Source organism: Podarcis vaucheri, assembly GCF_965113315.1.
Source record: "Podarcis vaucheri genome assembly, chromosome: 1".
NCBI lineage: Eukaryota > Metazoa > Chordata > Lepidosauria > Squamata > Lacertidae > Podarcis > Podarcis vaucheri.
The window spans coordinates 25,351,884-25,373,060 of record NC_138759.1 but is presented as its reverse complement, the minus strand read 5'-3'; the positions used below and the strand labels follow the sequence as shown (position 1 = coordinate 25,373,060).

Genomic DNA, 21,177 nt, shown 5'->3' with positions numbered 1-21,177 from the left:
GTATTCCCTTTCCTGACTCTCCTCCTTCCCACTTAAGTTTTTGGTTTTTTCCCTTAATCCAGTTCCTTGATTTTTATTTCTTCTTGGCAATTTCTCTATTGCAATTAAATAGCAGCATTACCTGCACCACACAGATCAGCAGAAGCCTGCACCATAAACATATCAGTAGATGAGTTGCTATGCAGAATCATGCCTGGTAAAACTGTTTACATTTATTGCCCAAAGGGAGTAACAGAAATAGCAGCTGTCTTTTCTACATCAGATTCTCAGTTCACAAAGGGAAAATAATGTTTACATACATTTCAAAGATTGCTTTAAGTACTGCCTTTCAAAACAAAGTTTAGAAGCTTATTATTATTATTAAGGTGTGGCTAACCTGTGGTCCTCCAGATTTTGTTAGATACAAACTCTCTTAGCTCCAGGAAGCATGGCTAATAGTTAGAGATGTTAGGAGCTTTAGTCTAGCAACATCTGGGGGAAACAAAGTTTAGTCACCCCTACCAGAAAGACATTAAAAAAGCTGTACAAAACACTCTTGATAGTTAGAGGTGTGTCTCAAATGAAAAATATTGCACTGTACCAGTAACAAATGTCTAACAGCATCATAAAGAAAATAATATGAAATGCCACTTTGGGGTGAGGGAATAAAAAAATGGTGTGTGAAATGTGTGGGTGTGCGCTTGACCCTTCTTCTGCTTGCCATTTTTTATTTAAAACCATCTTCCTTTCATTTCACTCCCTATCCTACCCTGGAAGGGTTTCAAGTGCACATTGACTTTGAATATGTGCTTCCTAGTGACCACTGAATGTCAGTGATAGGCGACTAACCACCATAAGGTTAATGTTTCTTTCACATAAAAGCAAGAGTCTCAGTAAAAAAACTATCAATTAATAACCCTGTCATAAACTCCCAAATATTGTGAACCTTAAATTACGTAAGTTTGTAGAAAGTCATTTGTGTGCTTGCCTAAGTTGAGTAAGAATTTATTGCATGTGGCCAGGCAGGAAAGTTTTTGTAAACTGCCAAGGGTTTCCTCCATTTCTTTTCAAGCTGTCAATCTGCCACAAATGACTAACATGAATTTGTGTGGGCAAACAGACCGAAAAAAATAATAACTAGAATTCACACATTTATTCCAATCTGTTTGCAAGGACATCCTAGCGGCCATTCTGTCATCAGTTATACAGTTATGTAAAAGAGGACTGAAACCTCTTTTTTCCCCAGCTAGATTTTGTTGACTGCAGAAAACATACCATAATGTGTATTCTTTCAGAAGCTTCAGGGTGCATTTGCATGGCCCTGGGTGATCAGTATACTTACAATGTTCATTTTTAAAACACAAAAACAAACTCTACAGCACAGCAGAAAGCAGGCGAGCAATGCTGTACCACCTGTACCACCCCACTAACCACAACTGCAGTAAGCCATAGGTTGCCTTACCAGGCCACTCACATGCAATAACTTTGCTGCCTGTTTTTTAGAATGACAGGACCCATTTTAGCTGTGTAAATGTGCCTTAATTTATCTCATGTCCATATTTTTTAAATATCTATAAAAATAAGTAAAAAATATACATGAGCATTTCGGTTAATTTGTCTCCCAAACTCAGTATGTACAGCAGAATTCATAGCAAAATGATACATATCATGCACTCATTAAACTAGAAAACTAAACACATACACATACCTGACCATCTACGTCAAATGCCAAGCAAGCTATACCATGTGTATGAACATCTTTCATTACTGATATTGTCTGCACAGTGTACGAGTCCCAAACACAGATATACGGTTCTTTCCCAACTTGACCTGTTGCCACCAATACTCGTTCAGGATGCAAAGCAAGACTTGGAAAAAAGAAACATAGGGGAAAGTTGTTATTAAAATTTAAAACAGCTGTTCAGCGTTCTGAATGCAACAAAACTTTCTATAAAAAATAAATACAGTTCTGATCTTTCATTCAAAGGTGCTACAGCTAATATGTCTAACCATCTTTTTCTATACCTACGCTTTAAACAGGGCTGGCTCACCCATGAGGCCAGGTGAGGCAAACACCTCAGGCGGCATGATCCACAGGGCGGAAGATCCTGATCTCAATCTTTCTTCCCCCTTGTCCCTGATGTCTCTCACCCTGGCAGAGAAGGGGGTGCCATTTTGGGGTCCGCCACAGGTGCCAAATGGCTTGGGCTGGCCTTGTTTTTAAGATTAGTATTGAAGGCCCTGATTAATGGACTGTCTTTACATTTAGTTAGTTTTATACTTTTTAAAAACACCTTTCAAACAGATTTTAACTGATGTGTTTTATTGGTCATGCTGTTGTTTTAATTATGTATCATTACTGTAGATATAAAAGTTATTTTTTATTCTAGCTGAATATAACTTACTGAATTATGTTTTAATATATTGCTGAATGTTTGTACTTGTTTTAATTTTAATATTTTGTTACTGTGTTTTTATTGTTGAGCTTTGTTCCTCTCCTTGGGTGGATATGGTCCACATGCATGCACACACGCACTCACGCACATACAGAGCAAGAAATTAGACATATTATATATATCTCTCTTTATTGTGGTCCATAGACCCACAAAACAGTTTCAAAACACGATACAGTTAAAACAACCAAACAGGCGAAAGAGACCGAGGTAGTCATTTTGTTATGCTTAGAGCATGATGGTCTTTGTTTCTTGTGACCTCTAAAAGAAACTGCCACAGTGAGTGTAATATCATTTGACCTATCCTCCAGAAGGTATTTAATATGGGAGGCTTCAGATTTTCCCGGCAAATTTGACATATTTGAAGAATGGAAAAAAGAAGGAAGAGGGAACCAGGTCATTAGGCTTCGACAGCTTTATTTTTCATTTTCTTTTCTTCTTTTTCCCTGCCTTCAGTGCTAATAGAATCTAAATATAGAACAGAAAACTAATTGCAACTGGCTAAGATGACTGACTAATGAGAGAAAATTTGTGAGCAGTTAAGTCCGCAGCTCAGGTGAATAATAATCTGTGTGGCTCAGCTAAGAATAAAAGAAAAAAGACCAACAGAAATGAACTAACCCCTATAATTAAAATATAACCAGAATATATGACCTAGTTTTAAGTACTTAGGCAGATGGTCTGTTTATAGCCTTTGGGCAAGATTAATTATTTGAAGAAAAGCTGTATATTATACATAAAACAAAAAAGGTCAAGCAGTCAGAGCAAGGTGGCATAGAAATAAGCACTGGTAATATATTATCAAGGAGATGGCTTATATACTATTACACAAAAAGGGCCCATTTCCCTCTCCTTCAGTTTAAAATGTTATTTTTAACATTGCAGCTTTCTTACATTTTAGTTAAATATTTGACTGTAGCTACAAAAGGCAGTAGGGTAAGTGATTAGAATCATAGCGGCAAATAAAAGTCCTCTTGTCCAGTTCCTCTAAGGCAAGATCCCCTGGACATAATTCCCTACAGATTAAATGCATGATAAACCACAATTTGCCACAAGCAAATAGCAGGAGAGAAGTTCAGTGAACAAGATGCAACATACTAGTGGTGTTTGAAGAAAAAATACGACAGAATGAGTCAAGCAAGTCAACCATTGCACATTTCTGAATAAAAAAATACCCAGGGTCACTAACCAAAGTGACATGAGAGGAAATTGTTTTGTGACTACTCAAATCCCCATTAGACCTTGGGTGTAATGTACGGTAATACCCACCCACTGAGACTTCCTTTAACAACACCACTTCCTTCTGCCAGGGCTGGTTCCCCATTTGGGCACAATGGTCTCAATGGGTCTACTTCCTCCCTGCTGTTGCTACTGCCTCTCCTTCTGGGCTCAAATCAGGACCACTTCCTGAAGGAAGAGGGAATAAAGCAGATACAGTGTACTGCTTCTTATCATTATTCTCACAGTGGGCTCATTTACTGAGGACAGGAAAGCATCAAGGAGAAGCAGTGTCACCACCAGACTCCAAGGATTGGTAATGGGCCCTCTACTGGGGTGTGAGCCTTAGTACATACCCTATTATACCAACCCCTGATGCCAGCCCAACAGCTAATTCTCCCCTATAAAAACCCCATCTGTTACCACATTCACAATGCCACAGAAAACACAAGCTTGTAAACTCATGTTTGCCATGTTTTATTGGAAAATATATTCTCCCATCTCAGTTTCTTTACTGCAGCTGTGACAGCCCCTGATGCCCCAAAAGTGAGAAAGTGAGGAAGGACAAAGAATCTAACAAAATGCAAATTAAAGCAAGATGATTAAAACAAGCAAACAAACAAGGCTGTGGGAGATTGTGCAGCCACCATCCCTTCTTGCCTTTCCTTCTCCAGTCCTCTTATACACCTTCCTCCTGTCCTTCTCCTACTTAGAAAATGGAACTTTAATATTGTTCAATAGCAGGCAAGGGAAGAGGAGCCAGGTGAAAAATCAGATGAGAGGTACATGAGCTGCACAATTTTCCACTGCATCATTCTGCAGGTTGTAATCTTGCACCCCTATCTGGTATATCCTCAAGAAAGAAGCACTTTTAGAGCCTTCATTAAAGGGCAAGATTCATCTAGTTAAGCTGCCTAGTGACAGCCTGGTGATCTTCCAGCTTATTAACTATTTCTTGGTACACAACAATGGTAATAGGGAACATGTCATTGCACACAGACATTGTCTTTGACTCATACACACACATTCATTTTCTTGCTCTATTTCTACAATCATTAAGAATCATTATTTAGAAAATAATTCTGAATGGGGCGGGGGAGCACTGTCATAAGAATCAGTGCAGTAAGGAAAACATTTTAATTTCTGATCCCATTGTCACTTTGTGGAAGACACTGCCAGTACGGGCTAATATTCTCTATAGAAACCCAGACTATGGGACACTAGAGTATATATAACACAGGGTGGAACTCAACATCACATTAAGAGTGACATGGAACTGCTACCACTATATGTCTCTTTCCCGTCTAACATCCCACCTACTGTAGCACCACATACATTTTGCTGTGTGTTTCACCATGCCCACATCACATCACCAGCTGTTGATATTCAAGGTACAGAAGCATATCGGGTGTAATCAACATCATACTCTTCAGCTTGCCAGATGGAACAAACCCTGATCCCCCCACCTGTTCTGTGGGCTCTCCTAACCTCCCCAGAGCCAATTTCAGGGGTGCAGGGGGGTGGCTAAGCCGCATTGTGCAAGTGGAATCCCACCCATAGCATGTTGTGTTAAACTACACGTTATTATTAGGAAAACAGGAGAGGGAAACTCATGAATTGACAGCAGCACTTTATTATTATTACACTCCTACCCTTCCAATGAATTTGCTTCACTTAGGGAAGCTTACAGCAAATAAAAACGATAAAATCCAGTAACAGGTTATTCTCTGGTAGAAAAAAATATCCCCACAACAAAAATCATACTCAAGGGAAGAAATTTGGAACTGCACACCACAAATGAGAAATGGCTATCCATTTGTTGTGCTAAAACAAATTACCAAGGAAAGTTAATAGTGTCATTAAATAGAAAGTACAGCAACTCTCAATCAGTCATTTTATTACATCTGCAGGATCTTACCATACACAACAAACTATACATTGATGTTACCTAAGCCAAATAAAATAGAGGAACAACTATTTACATTTATATTTTTTGTAGGAATGAGTGTTGGAATTTCTTATATTCAGATAGCAGCAGAACACAGCTTATACATCCTAATTTCTTGACATAATTGCTTTAGTGTTTATGGCAGCGGTCCTAAATTAGGCACATGACATTACATCCTGCTGATTTCTCAAAAACATAAAGGTACTGTATATTACTAGGTGAATCTTGTAGAGCAGTGCAGTCCAAAATCATATTTTCCATTGTCAAATGAGGACAAAATATATTTCCACCAGATTTTCCTCATCTAAAACTTAAGATCTTTCTTTCTTTTTTTCTTATTCATTCATTCATTCCCCTCCCTTTACAGGGGGGCTTACAACAAAATCGGACAAGATAAAAACAAAAAGTAAACCCCATGAAAACACCACCACCAATTATAGCAACACATAACAATTTATTAATAACAGCAGTGACAATCAATTTATCTAATCATGTCACTTTTCCAAAAACCTGCCAAAACAGGTGCATTTTAACCAATTGTCAAAAATTATATAAAATTGAGGCCAGGCATAGTGGAGTGCCTGTGGGAGTTCAGGTCAATGGGCAAGCCTAGCCTTAAAGGTTGCAAAAGAAAAAGAGTAAATTCAGCAGATAAAACACACACAATCCCTCTAAATCTCCTTTCCCCTTTTTCTTTTAAAGGCTCCCCCATGCCTTCGGAAACTGCCCATCAGAAATCCAGGCACAGGGGAAGAGGAAACTATCCAGTAGATTTCCTGCAGTTTCTTCTTCACAGCTCTTTTCACTTCTATCCTCTTTGAACTTTGGTTTGAACTGGTCTTTTTAGCATGTAGAAAGCAGAATGGTACTGCTTTCAGATGAGGGCATATATTGCACTGGAAGATAAGCCAGTGTATGATGTTATTAGGTCCTGTAATTTGTTTAGTCAAGGCTATCCAGATGCTCATAAGAGCTAGTGTGAATTTTAAACTGCTTTGGTATTTTAACTTCTTGTATTGTAATTTTTTCCTTATTTTATAGATTTTCCTTTTTTGTAAACCACTTTGAGGTTTTCTATAATCAAATGGTGTATAAATTTTATGACCCTAGAGGTCCATGGACCACAGGTTAAAAAACCCTGTTGCAGTAGATAGTTCCTGGGTACCAGTCTGGGCCTGTCAATCAACATGTTCAGTTTATTTGGTGGATACTTGTGGTATATCAAATGTACCTTTGAGGGGCCCATTTTCCTCTGATACTTGTCTGGTGTGGTCAAGGCAAGCCCAATACAGTTTGGCACCTGAGGCGAACCACAGAATGTGCCCTCCCTGCTATGCTACGCTACTAGCACATTTTGCATGTTCATACAGCACCAAGCACTCACCAGCAATGATGATGATGATAGTAATATTTTTGAATTTCTACAGCACTGAGCACTTGGTAGCAATTATAATACAGAACAAAAAACATTCACATGGTTGTACAGCACCAAGCACTCACCATCCCCCAGACAGCATGACCAATGGTCAAAGATGACAGTCCACTGAAGAGCCAGTATGGTGTAGTAGTTAGCGTGACGGATTTGGGCCTGGGAAGCCAGAATTCAAATTCCCACTCAGCCATGAAGCTTTTTCTCTCTGCCTAAGCCTACTTCACAGAATTGTTGTGGGGATTAAATGGGGGAGGGGACCCATATTGTGGGAATGCATGGCCAAGGGAGGAGAAGGTGGTGACAAGGTGGAAGACAAAGATGCTGCCCCACTTCTGCTGCTTCGCACAGCATAGTCACTGTAGTCGCTGTATAAAGTGGTGGCAGCAGCAGAGGGGCAGTAGCTTGCTGCTTTCCTATAGGCTTGCTGCTATCTAGGCACTCAGCAAATAGGTTCTCATAATAGGCTGTGAAGCCACCCAGAGAGGTGTAGCATCTGGAGGAGAAGAAGAGAAAGAGAAGCCACTGTCTTGCTGCCGCCACTTTACACAGTTATGGCAACCCTTCTATGTAAAGCAGCAGCACGGCGGCAGCTTCCTCTTCCTCCTCAGTGCCAGTTCTTTCAGGTACTGCTTAAGGCAGCTGTCTCACCCTTAGTTATTGGTGAGCTGGCTCTCGGTGTGGTCTAATCCCACTCGTTGTGGCTCTGATTTGTTCTAGCTCTGCTTGTGGGCATGTGAGAATCAAGGAAAGGCTGTGTGAGCTGCTTGCCTAGTTGCAAGATAGTTATTTTTTAATGTGTTGTACGCAGTAGGGATGGGTGAATCTGTCCATTTTAGTTCTGCTCAATTTCTAATTTTTCAAATCTTAAATTGAAGGGGAAAGGCGGGATAAAAATAAATATAATAATAACAACAAGCAATTTAGTGCAAATTTCTCAACACAATATGTTTGTATGAAATTCTGCAGACAAACTCCAGCTCTCTCAGGCTGAAGCGAGATGAATGCTGCATCCCATAGTCAAGATTGTCTGGACTCAACCATCCAGGGGTCCTTTACCCTTACCTTACCTCTTCCTAATATACTTCCCCCCCCAAAAAAAAAACAAATTCCTGTAATATAATGCTTTTTTGTACATTGTTTTCACTCATATTACCTGGCTGGAGAACAACATTGCAAAATTCAGTGTGAATTTTGATTGAGGTCATGTTTCGGTTCTTGTGTTGTTTCAGAAAGTACAAATTAGGTAGGCTCACTTTTAAATGCAAACTGAATCAGTTTCTCCTCTATCCCTAGTTCCCAATAATCACTGTGTGGTTGCACAGTAGTATGCAGAATGTGAATCTGCTGCATGGACTGGTCCAAGCTCAGAGTGATGCTGGGTTGAATATTGTTGGACGTCCCAGGGGACTTTCTCAAGACCTTCCTACCTGTGGCCGAGATAATGTCATCAATCTTAGATAGATGAGATACCTTTGTGGATAGGAGCAGAGGAAGCATTGTTCTAGAAAAGCCATGAATGTGTTGGCACACTGTGGAACCAAGCAGGAAAGCATAGCAGTGCTTTTGGCTTGAAAATGCACTATATACTGTCCTTCTGATGTCCATTTACCAAGGTGATATGTTTTAACATGCCAGGCAGATTCACCAGGAACAAAGTAGTGCATGAACAGGCCTTTAGGAACATCCAGGCAGGCAAGGCGATATTCTGGAGGTTAGATTGCCACAATAAACCTTATTTTCAGGACCATTTTAACACCAGATAAATGATCAAATAATATGGCTGCAGTATCATATAAAAGTGCAAAATTTCAAGCTCTGGTTTTCAAATTCTCCTATTCTGGAGTCCTAAAAAGAAATCAAGCTTAAAAATTCACAGACTAATCTTAGTAAATCTTCATAAATCATTCAGACACTGTCTGAAACCTTGTGTTGATGAAAGATAAAGCATAATTCACCTTGCTTGTTCTTGCTGAGGGATTATAAACTGAGAACAAGGATTGACATAGTTCTAAAAGTCAGGAGGACATTTATTTTGTTGTCAGATAACTGCACTGTAAAATTAATCTATTCATCCTGTGTGAATACTGTTGTGATAAAAGGAATATATCCAAATTAAAGTCTAATAATGAAATTCTAATGAAATTCACTACAAGGTTTTCTTTAACTTTTTTATATAATATAAGTAAGAAATTACCATCTCTCTCATATATATGAATTTCTTGTTAAAACTCAATTGTCAGGTTCCAATGTATGCCCTTTCACTAAATTAACTAGTACTCAGTCTATTGTGTAAAGACACATAGATTCCCCCATTTTTTCACAGGTTGTCCATGCCACTGTTTCATAAAACACCTAAAACAAATTAATGAATTTCAGTACATTATACTCAGGTTTTTCTTAGCCATTCATCTATATCTACCATATCATTGCCCATTTCATGCAGAAGGTAACACATTTCCAATCAATTAATACTGATGAAGGTTCACAGCATTTTCAACAGAAACAAAATGCACACAAAGATATAAGGAGGGGACTGTGTTTTATTTCGAAATTACCGTATTTTTTGCACCATAACACTCACTTTTTTCCTCCTAGAAAGTAAGAGGAAATGTCTGTGCGTGTTATGGAGGAAATGCCTACGGGTGGCATGCCTACGGATTTTCCTCCTCTAAAAACTACGTGCGTGTTATGGTCGGGTGCGTGTTATAGAGCGAAAAATACGGTAATTTAGGTGTCCTTCCAGAAAAACTAGTGCTCCAAGCTGTGTAATGCTAGCCTGCATTTACACAGAAGTTGCAGTGCATCCAATAGGACTGACACTGCAGCCCTAAGCAGAGTATACTCAGAAGTAAGTCCCACTGAATTAAATGGTGCTTACTTCAGGGAAAAGTGTATAGGATTCCATTGTTAATCAGCTTGATTAGCAGATTAATAGGTGTAACTCAATTTTAATAAAGAAGGGCAAATTTTAATTAGTGTGGCTGAGATTTAAAAATACTTGTTTCTTTTATCATATGGTTCTTGTTCTGGTCTATTACTATAATCTTTAAGTATTAAAGATGGCCACTCTGAGTGGTAGCTACTGCTTTTTTATAAATTATAAGCTTGGTCACATTTTCTTCAATGTCAAAAATGAGCACAAGTACCAAAGTTTATAGTGCAATCCTATACTGCCACTCTATGTACACTACTCAGAAGAAAGTCCCATGGAATTCAATGGGCCTTACTGTGACTAAACGTGGAGGACTGCAGCCTTAGTTACTATGCAGAATGAACTAGTGATGAACCTACTCATTCAACTCAGAGAATATTCAGAGGCCCTGCTTCTTTTCCTTTCATTATCTGAGGTGTAGTGGACAATTTACACAGGACTGGGGGTTTTCAGCAGGAGTGAAGAGATTACAGAACTCCCAAATTGGATTTGTCTGTCTTCTTCATTGATGGGTTTTAAGTAGCAAGTTGTCTCAACCTTCTTGCACAGCCATCAGAAGATATAGCTTTATATACTTGGTGTTTCTTATTACTTGCACATTTTCAAGTTCTATGGTATTTCTTAGAGATGCAACTGAACAAATATAACTATACACAGTATTCCAAATGTGACATTGCTATGGTAAAGAGTTCCTGGATAGCAGCCCTCTGTAATTCCTCACAATTTCCTTCCCCAAAGAATCACACAAAGTGCAATCTTGTCATTGTATCCTGTTAAATTTGTACATGAGCCACTGGCAGACATATTGTGAAAGTTACAACGACCATGAAGTCCAGCTTGATGACACAGGTTGTAGCCTGCTCCATGAGAGAGAAGGCAAGTGTACTAGCCAAACCAAGCCCTCCACCTTGTTAACTGTATTGCTTCTATTTTTCTATGTCTGCCTTTCTTCAACCTTCTGGGCTATCTGGCCCAACCATGGGTGGTAGTCCATCAGCTTAGTCAGCTAGGACAAAGAAACACAGAACTCCCAAATCCCAAGAGACAGTAGACTGGTGTGTGCGCACCTCCTGCATATTCTTTACCCAGGAATTTGCAAGTGAGCAGCGATCCTCTTCTGCAAGTAGAAAATATGACAGGAGGGGTCAGGTTTGGGATCCCTCCCCAAAGACTGGTGCTTCCTTAGGGCCAAAACTTGTCTTTCTGTGCAACTCTGTGCATGTCTACTCAGATATGATCCCCAATAAGTTCAGTGTGACTTACTCCTGTGTAAAAGTGAGGATAGGAGTTGGGTCTTTATTTTCCTTCTTCCTCTATGTTGAATTTTAGATTGTAGACTCCTTAGAGCAGAGACCTGTATTCTTGTGCAAATATCTACATGACTACTTGGAGGAAATCACCACTGAGTTCAGTAGAACTTACTCCCATGTAACTGTGTACAGGATTGGAATCTCGAATTGAATCCCCTTTGTTTCCTCTGTGTTGAATTTTAGATTGTGAACATCTCAAAGAAAAGAGCTGTCTTCCTGTGCAACAAAATACATGTCTATTCAGAAGTAATCCTCACTGACTTCAATGATACCAGTCCCGTGCAAACGGGGTAGGCAGCCCCGGGCCTCAGAGGGCTAACCTGGCAAGGAGGATCTCAAGGGACTGGCTGCTTTTTTTTTTGTTTGATTTTATAACTTTATTCTAACAAGACTCCTGCCACAGGCCTCAGACAGGCTCTGCATGGGTCTGCCTGGTACTTACTCTTATGAACAAGATGCGGTATTTGATTCTCCTTTTCTTGTTTCCTCTGTTTTGAGTTTTGAATTTTAAATTGTAAGTTCCTTGTGACAGGGACCTGTATTCTTATGATTTCAACATCTATTTAAGGTTGTGAGTGCCATTGCTTGTGTAGCCAAAATGGCACCATCCATGCACAAGTGGGAGGCATCAGTAGGAACCCCAAGATTTCAACAAATACAAAAAGAATTTAGTTAAATAGCCCAAGGGGCATGCAAGAGTGGAAGACAACCACTGTGTTGCTGCTGGTGTTAAGTTTTACTACTCTGAGCTTACAAAAAAAGTCTCATTTTTTAAAATAAATAATAGGGCACAATGCAGTTATAGTTTATAACAGAAAGTGAGAGTTGCTCCCACATAAATGGGTTAAGATCTAGACTTCTGAACTGAATACCTTTCCTTTGCTGTTTTCTCTGTGTTGAATTTTAGATGAAAAGTTCCTTGGGGCAGGGACCTGTCATCTGCTGCAGATTTCTGCATGGCTGATTAGAAGTAATCCCCACTGACTTAGTCCCATGTAAGTGGCTATAGGACTAGAATCCTAAATAGAAGCCCCTTATTTTGCTGTTTCCTCCATGTGAAGTATTTATTTTAAGTCCCTTGGGACAGATTTATTAAACTGATCCCACTAGCTGAAGCCCACACAAAGACTTCTTCAGCTACTGCAACAGAACAATCTCCTTAGTGTCACACTGCACTGAATTCCTCCTCGTGTGTGTAACAATTAGGGTAACCAGCAAAGTGTAGGGCTGTGCTTTCAACAACTAGACCTAAACCAATGCTAACAAAATAGTCAGTTCCTCTCTAAAATTTCTCTTGGTAAAGGTAAGCATACGAACTGGAGACCAAGAATTTGCCAGGGAGGAGGTGAGCAGTGAAAGGAGCCTGTTACCAGGATGAGTGAGAAAGGAGTGCAAGGACTGGAAAAGCGTCAGCAAGAGTCACTTAGCATTGGGCACGGTTTTGTTTTCTAGCCACTCTTGCCTCATGAATCTGTAGTTGGATGAGCAGTTTTGGTTGAACACTAAAACTAACCATGATTAACCCAAGACTGCAGGTTCAGATGTAACAATAAACCATGGTTACCATTCATAAGCCAACTTCAAATCATGGCTTCATACAGAGATTTGTTGGGTTAATTATCATTAACTTGCCAGAACAGGCTCACATGTACAAACAAACTACATTTGAGCTAAACAATCCATGTCTTATTTATAAACATGGCCAATAACAGTAATTGTCAACTGCACTCCACTGTCCAACATAAAAACATGTACTAGGGCATGCATGATGTGTCAACAAGAGGATGAAATTAAGGTGGATAGTACCTACCTCCATCTACCAGCTTCTTATGCTGCTCTTTGGAGGGAAAGAGAAATAAATAACAGTGTACTCCTCCAGTTCCTTATAACTTAAACATAAAACCTTTAGCATAGCAGCATGACATAATGCTCCAACAAATAAAGATTTCTACTTCCTTCAATTTCAGTGCTTCACTTTTTTCCTTATGCATTGGTAGTCACACACTTTTGTGGAAGAAAATAAAGGATTATACACTTGTTTCTATTGTGGGGTGGTTAAACCTGCACTATACATCTGACATTTAAAGTGTTAAAGACTAACAGATCATGCCATTGGACTAGTCCTTATATCACAATAGTGCTTTGAAGGTCTGGGGTCAGTGTTTCTAATCTTTATACAAAAAGCAAGTGAAGTTTGCTCCAGTTTGGAATGGAGGAACCAAGCCTAGAGTGTGGGAAACTATGTACTTTGGAAATGAATTTGCTGTGGATCTAGATCAGGGGGTGGTTAATTAATGGCCCTCCAGATGTTGCTGGACAGTAACTCCCATAATCCCTGACCATTGGCCATACAGTGGTGCCTCGCAAGACGAAAATAATTCGTTCCGTGAGTCTTTTCGTCTTGCGATGTTTTTCGTCTTGCGAAGCACGATCCGTCGCAACTGCGCCTCTTCAAGCGGCTTTAAAAAAAAAGCGCAAGATGTTTTCATCTTGCAAAGCAAGCCCATAGGGAAATTCGTCTAGTGAAGCAACGCAAAACTGAAAAACCCTTTCGTCTAGCGAGTTTTTCATCTTGCGAGGCATTCGTCTTAGCTGGGGCTAATGGGAGGTAGAGTCAAACAACTACATGAGGGCCACAGATTAGCCATCCCTGCTCTAGATCATCCTCAAAGTGTGAGTTGGTCCTCTTAAAGTGGGTATGGGAAGTTGAAAGAGAAGTAGAAAGGCTAGCAAGGGAAGCACACAGTGGCTGCTGGAGGCAAATCAAGTCAGGCCAAAGCAGTCACAAACAAGACCTTAGAGAGCTCCACGGGGGCCCTGCTGGCTGAAGTGTCCTGCTACTAAGGCATATATAGGAAGATGTTGTTTTTGCTGGAGCTAGCCACCTGAAGTCTTCTAAAGGCTAATAAGATCTGAAGTGCAATTGGTTGGCAAGGTGGTTAAATGACATTTGTCCTATTTTGCAGACTTTGATTTTATGAGGCTGAGGATGATAGAGGTACTGCAGGGGACTCATCATATGAGTTGTGGTGGTTCTGGTAGTTCTTCTGTCAGGGAAACAGCCTGAACCTTGTCCTTATCTGAGTCTTCTGCTGCACACTGCAAGTTCCTCAGGTTGAAAGTCATGACAAATAAACTCTTCCTTGACCCTTCCCACCTAAATGCTTACAAGTGCCTTTTTTGTAGCTCTCACCATCAAAGGAATGGTAGCTAAAATATATTCTCTCAACTACAAAACATTGCACCTGACAATAGATATTATCCTTTCAAATTTTTAATAAAGATTGCAGCAAATTTGAGATTTTAAGTGTAGGTTCATAGTTTCAAACAAGTCAGTTATGCAAAAAGTATCTACAGGTTTGTGCCCTTCAGCACTATGACTATCAGTGTTATTACAATGTAATTCTATCCATCTTCTCTCAGGAGTAAGCTCCAGTGATTTCTACATAACTGTGCATAGAATCACATATTACAGATATTGTAGCCTATTGTTGTATATAAAGACACAGCCCATAAGCCAATGCTTTTACTAAGCCTCATTGTAAACATGTATTGTTTCTAGAGCATGACATTTCAGATATCCAAATGCAAGCTACAACTTTTCAAGCCCATGCAGTACTATAAGCAGAAAGACAAAGAAAGAAAAGAGCCCACAATGCCTTCTAGACTTTACACATTAGGCATGATATGGGGTGGTACTTCACATCCAAAACAAATACTAATAATGCCTGCTTGTGTAAATAATTTAGTTTTCACTCCACCAGCATAGCTAGCATTTTCTTACAGTACAAAGAGCTCTTCACAAACATAAAAAAATTCTTTATAAGTTTAAAATTAATTTAAACTTGATCCTGCACAACCTTCTCAGTCACCAGAAAGGAGGCAACCAGGTTCAGGGCTGGCTTTTTCAGTAGCTGCTGCACCACTGCTTCCTTTAAAGTTGCAGAACCTCCTACCCATGTGAAGATGTGTTCACCACACTCTGGATCCACCTAATCAATCCCCCAGCTTGATTTTACTAGGGGTCAGGAGGGCACAAAGTTGGGCACATTCTTGCTAGCACTCCGTTGATGTCATCATAAACTGAAATTGATCCCATAAATTGGAAAAGACAAAGCATTTGACACCTCTGCTGGAACTGGAACCATAACCATAGTATCTAAATTACAAAGTAGGTGCAATTATGCTCTCTAATCAGTGCTTAGTCAGCTTCAGAGTGAGATCTAAACCACTGGCACTCTAGCCATCATCCAGCCTGTTTCATCACTCATAGTGTCCTAGAATATCAGTACCTGCAACACTGCACAGGATGCTCAGGAGCTATTGTGTCAATAGCCCTCTGCATCTCACCATTCAACAATGAAACAAGAGCCTCTCCCCAAGTCCCCACAAGTATTCAGGAATCCATCAGGATCCATAAGTCTCTGGAGCCAGGTCATCATAACTGGTCCCATCACTGCAGAGCAGGATAGCTGCCTTCAGTCCAAAATTCATCAGAAAGTTGTCTAACCATGATAAATGAGTCACAGAAATGCTACCCCAATTCCCGACTCGTCACACCTGTCACCACCTGGAGTAATGACCAAGGGTAATCCTGCTCTGTACATGGGTCCTATAACAACCTAAGACAGACCCATGGTTGCCATGGAGGCCATGCTACTTTGTGCTGGTCCAATGGCAGCCTTGGCATGGGTATTAAAGTCACCCAGTATTATGGTTTGAAATTCCTCTAACGCCATGCTTGAGACTACCTCAGCCAGCTCTGTCAGGGAGGCTATTGGTCAACACAATACAACAACAGCATCCCTAATCTAAGACTCAATGTATGATACAGACCCTCTAGAACAGGCATAGGCAAACTCGGCCCTCCAGATGTTTTGAGACTACAATTCCCATCATCCCTGACCACTGGTCCTCGATGATGGGAGATTTAGTCCCAAAACATCTGGAGGGCTGAGTTTGCCTATGCCTGCTCTAGACCCCCGCCACGGTAGAGAGGTTTCCTGGTAAGGGAGAATGAACTCTGGTAACTCCACATTCCTGGCTCTCTAAGCCAGCTTGGTGCTGCATTGAGTCCTCAGTGGGGCACAGCCATGAACGATCTGGCACACCCATCTCCCCCAACCAAGTCTCAGTAATGAATGCCAAGTCAGCACACGCCACCATGATTAAAATACCAACCCAGTGTTTAAGAACTGTTCAGAAATTTAACATTCAAGGAAAAAATATGAGACCACCGGAAGTTCAGAATTCAACAGGAAGCAATGCCTTTTTCGTATTAGGGATCCACAACTGCCATTTGTTGTGTATATAATATACAATTTCAAGAGAAAAATAACAAATTACTGTGGGAAATTCCATTGTCACCATTCTAAAATAAATAAAATGTTTAAGCAAACGAAAGCAGAACTGCTTCAAAATTTAGATTTAGTCTCATCAATTGCCACCCCTAAGACTAAACAGATTCCAAAACTGATACTTCTAAAAATTGTTTGGCAATTCTACCAACTATGAGCACCAATACTAAATGTGTAAAACTGTGATTTCTAACAGCCGAACACAAATAAAGAAATATTTAAAGCTGCAGAAGTGGGTCACACTTTATATAATTTACCAACAGTAAATATTTATAAATTTATTGACTTTAATAAATAAGAGAGGTTTAAGAAAATCAGCTACCTAGAGGTGAGATATGGGTATATTGTACTGCAGTACTAGGTTTTGTTTTTGCTTTTGGCAAACTGGACAAATATAAACTGGATTTACACAGTGTACTTTGCGGAAATGGAGCAAAATGTATACATGTCAGAATTCAAGCCTGTGTTTTAGGGATAGAGTACACACTACTCCTCACTCACATAAGCCGGTCAGAAAAGATACTTGAAGACCTTACAATGCTGCAGAAAGATTTTAAGCTTGGACTATTGTAAACTCCCAAGGAGAGGTAGTTTCATAATGAAGGGTGCAAACAGCAGCCTGAGAACACGTTTCTATGTACCTTTGGCTGAGTGAAACAGGCAGGAGGTTAGTGTTGTTAAGAGGGCACCCTTAGTTGATCTCAGCAAACGCAACAGTACAGATCTCAGATAACAGATGTGTTTGTGAGAAAGACAGAGTGGGGGCTGGGATATGAATACAGGAAATCCTATCTGTATTTATAAGGTAAAAATGTTGATTTCTGGGGTTTTCTGGAAGCAAGAAAGAGAAGGAAAGAAGGAAGATCTGTACCCAGGCATCAGCCTAACAAACTTTTCCGTTACTCCCGAGAGCAGAAGGAGATAACCGCCTATTAACAACTGCCCTTGACAACTAGAGAGGATTGTTTCCCGGGCATTTACTATTATCCAGATCACGAAAGAGAGTGAAACTGCAGTGAACGCGGAAGAAGAGCTGGCCGGCCCCTAGGATAGTAAATAAATAATAATAAACAGACACACACACCCTCCTCGAATAGGGAAGAGAGATAATATTGCATAGGGAGGGGAGTGGGGGTGGGGGGAAATCCCAGATTAATACGGCGCTTCTGTAGACTGGGATCAAACGAGGACCCTGATGCCCTAAGGAGGGCGCCTGCCTGTCGCTGCTGTTTTTCGCAAGGCGGGAGGAAAGGCAGCGCTTGTCTGTGTCGATCGAGCGCGTTCTCCTCCTCTGACAAGTCTTCCTGCAGAGACGGCGCTTAAAGGAGACCTGGGAATGGAAACGAGGGAGGGAGAGGGGGAGAGAAGGAAGGAAGGAAAGGGCTTCGCGGCGGGGTTGGGTGGTGTCCCCTCCCCCCTACCTGATGATGTCGTCCTGATGCCCCAGGTAAAATTTCTGCCGGTGCTCCCGGGGGCTGTAGACCACCCCGACCCCCGCCACGAAATAGACGATCTCCTTGGCGGCCGTGTAGTAAAGGTTGTTGCGGCACTGGTGGCCCCGGTAGCCGTAAACCCACTCCAGCCTCAGGTGGCAGTTCGGGGGGCTCCGGTCAGCCATGGCCCGCCTTCCCCTTCCCGCCTGGAGGTCGGGGTCCTTCCTGCCGGAGCCCCGGAGCGGGGTGGGTGGGTAGGTGGGGGTGAGGGTGGAAAGAAAGGGTCCCCTCAAGCCCAGGGATCGGTGTCTTCCCCTCGCTCAGTCCCTGGCCGCCGGCATGGAGCCTTCCCGAACAGCCGCCAGTCCGTCCGTCCTCCTCACAGAAGGCGTCGCGGGACGCGCTGGGCTCGCCTCAGCCTGGCAGCGCTGCTGCTGTTGCCGCCGCCGCCGCCGCCGTTCCTGCTAGACATGGCTGCGCGGCGGCTCGGCCTCGGCTCCTCCACTACCATCCACCTGCTGGGCCTGGAGGTCACCCCCTCGCAGCGGCTGAAAACTCCAGCCCGAGCCCGGCGACGGACCCCGAGCCCCTTCCGCGCCTCAGCAGCCCGGGCGCTCGGCGCTCCGACTTCTGCCCTCCGTCGGCTCGAGATCCGCCTCGCGCGACGTCAATCCGCCGCCGCCACACACACTTTCCCTGTACTCTGCGCCTGCGCAGTCTGTCACCCTTCTTGCCGTCGTCGTCGTCGTCGTCGTCCTCTCCTCATGGCGCCCTTTCCATGAGCTGGAAGATGTCCCTTTCCCTTTACCCCCCCCCCCCTTCCAGCTTTCCCCGCCCTTGAAAGTGGACTTTCAAGGCGTAATGGCCGTCCTTGTCCTCGCGGCTTCCTCGCGCCACCTGAGGAGAAAAGGGCGGGGAGGCAGCGTGGGGGAGGGGAAGCAGCCCGGAGGAGGCTACCTGAGGGGAAAGGGGAGGCGGCTATGGGTCAAAATGTTAAGTCAGAGAGACCAAACGACGCTTTATTATTATTATTATTATTATTATTATTATTATTATTATTATTGAAATGCCCCCATCTGACTGGGCTGCCCCAGCCACTCTGGGCTGCTGCCACAAAAATATAGAAACACAGTAAAACATCGAACATTTAAAAGCTTCCCTTCAAGACTTCAAACACGACCTTCACCGCATGAGGAATGCAGCTGTCCCTCCTTCCCTGACCGAATAGTTTCCCTTGCTTAGTTATCTTACTCGAGACCTTATAAAACCGTCTCTTGTCGTTTAATTCAGTTGCCGGCTGGTGTGGTTCGGAAACCTTCTGCTCCGTTTCACCTCAGAGCCAGATTCAGATGAAAACATGCCCCAAACTACATTTCGCCTGCTGTATTGTAAACCGAGTGCATGTGGACGTTCATTAGTAAATCTTTTCAAAGCATGGTGTGTTTTTTTTTTGGTTTTTTTAAAAAAAATCGACACATCGAAACTCAAACAGGTCAAACACACAGAGAGATATCTGGAGTGAACAGCCTTAATTCTGTTCAACTATTTCTCTTCTCGGCATTCGTTGCAGCGCAATTCGCATGAACGCAGCGTGATTCTGTATAACTCTCCATGGTGCTGAATTTATCCACAAACGGTTGTTAGCCTGACAAGTAGCCATTGGCTTCGTTTTGCAACGTTTTAAAAGAGCCAGAAACATGGTGTGTTGCAGTTAAATAAATAAGTAAAGGACCTACTCAGAGCCTTAGATTCTGTTCAGGTGCAATTTTTGGCAATTTTGGGGATGCATGAGGTACTGGAGCACATTCCAAGCTACATTAAAATGTTGGATTTCTCCATTGATTGATATGGGTGACCCTCAATTCTGTCTCTGGCAACGTTTAAAAGCAGCTTCTCAGTATAAACCAGGAAATGACGTTTCCAGGCAAGGATTAATTACTTCTACCCTTTATCAATTTGCATCTGTCCTCCTGCCATAGCTACTCCCCACCCAGTTACCAGGCCCCTGCCTTCCCTAGTCTCTCATTATTATGCATAATATGGGGCTATTCAGTCTGCTGATACTTCTGTCTTGTGCATGGGTAATGCTGTTTTGGCAGCAGTGGCGTAGCGTGGGTTGTCAGCACCCGGGGCAAGGCAAGTAATTTGCGCCCCCTAACCCGTGGATTTGCGCCCCCTAACCCTAACCCCCAGATGTTGCAGCTGGTGCGGCCGGGCCCCCCCCCCTGCACCCCCCACGCTACGCCACTGTTTGGCAGCATAAACAGGATCACTGGAAAACTTGGTGTTGATATTATTACAATTGGTTTGAGTATGGAGATGGGAGAAGCAGCAGTATAGCGTCTGAACATGAAGAGCTTTATAGGCCAGAAATCAGTCTATGCTGATAGCCAACTGGAAAAGAAACTGGGCTGCTAGTATTATCTGCTCTCTGTGGTCCACTCTCAGAAAGCAGACTACCACATTCTGCACCAGCTTAGTTACCAAATAGCCACAAAGAAGCACCTTGTGTCTCACCTCATGGTTACAGAGATGTAACTGCTGCAAAGTCCAACACCCCAAAACTTAGCAATTTACGGTACTACTTTGCTGGATGCCATCAAAACCTGGCTCTCCAATCTTAACAATAGATTCAGGAGCACTCCAAGAGCCTCATTGGTCAGCTTGCTCCTTCGAAGTAACGTGACAGAATACTTGCCTATGTTCTGCCTCCATCAAAAACATTGGCACAAATTAACTTGGAGTGATTCTTATTTAGTGATTCACTGTATATTTACTTCTCACAGCTACTGTGTACGCTACTAGTTTTGCTTGTTGTATGTTGCAGAGCACACTTTCTCAAGCAGCAGCTGGTAAAGATTTTGCCTTTTAAAACTCTTCCCTAATTGAGTTATGTTGGCAATTTGCATATGCATTTTCCAAGATCATTATAAAAAACTATATTTGTTTCAGGAACATTGCTGGATTCCTTTAAACTGTGAAAAATAGGCTAAAATTGAATGAATTGAAACTGAAGATCCTGAGAAAGTCAATAGGAATGTTATAATTTACATTGGTTGATAAAATCAGTTCTGAACACTTAAAATTGAAGAAGATTTACAACAGAGTTTAGAAT

General features: G+C 41.8%; 1 protein-coding gene across 11 annotated transcripts in view; it reads right to left on the bottom strand.

The window, feature by feature from the left end:
• EML5 (EMAP like 5) overlaps positions 1-20,142 on the bottom strand; it is a 96,022-nt gene extending 75,880 nt beyond the window's left edge. For 5 of the 11 annotated variants that reach the window (XR_014221812.1, XR_014221813.1, XM_082231868.1 and 2 more), the window contains exons 1-2: positions 18,051-20,142; positions 1,688-1,847 (exon numbers count right to left, since the gene is read on the bottom strand). Coding sequence is in view for 9 of the 11 variants with exons in the window: in XM_082231868.1 (XP_082087994.1) it covers positions 1,688-1,847; positions 18,051-18,247 (357 nt within the window). In the remaining 2 variants the exon portion in view is untranslated. The remainder of the gene's footprint in view (positions 1-1,687; positions 1,848-18,050) is intronic. The other 6 variants (XM_082231859.1, XM_082231862.1, XM_082231864.1 and 3 more) reach the window with 2 other exon arrangements.
• Positions 20,143-21,177: the final 1,035 nt, after the last annotated feature.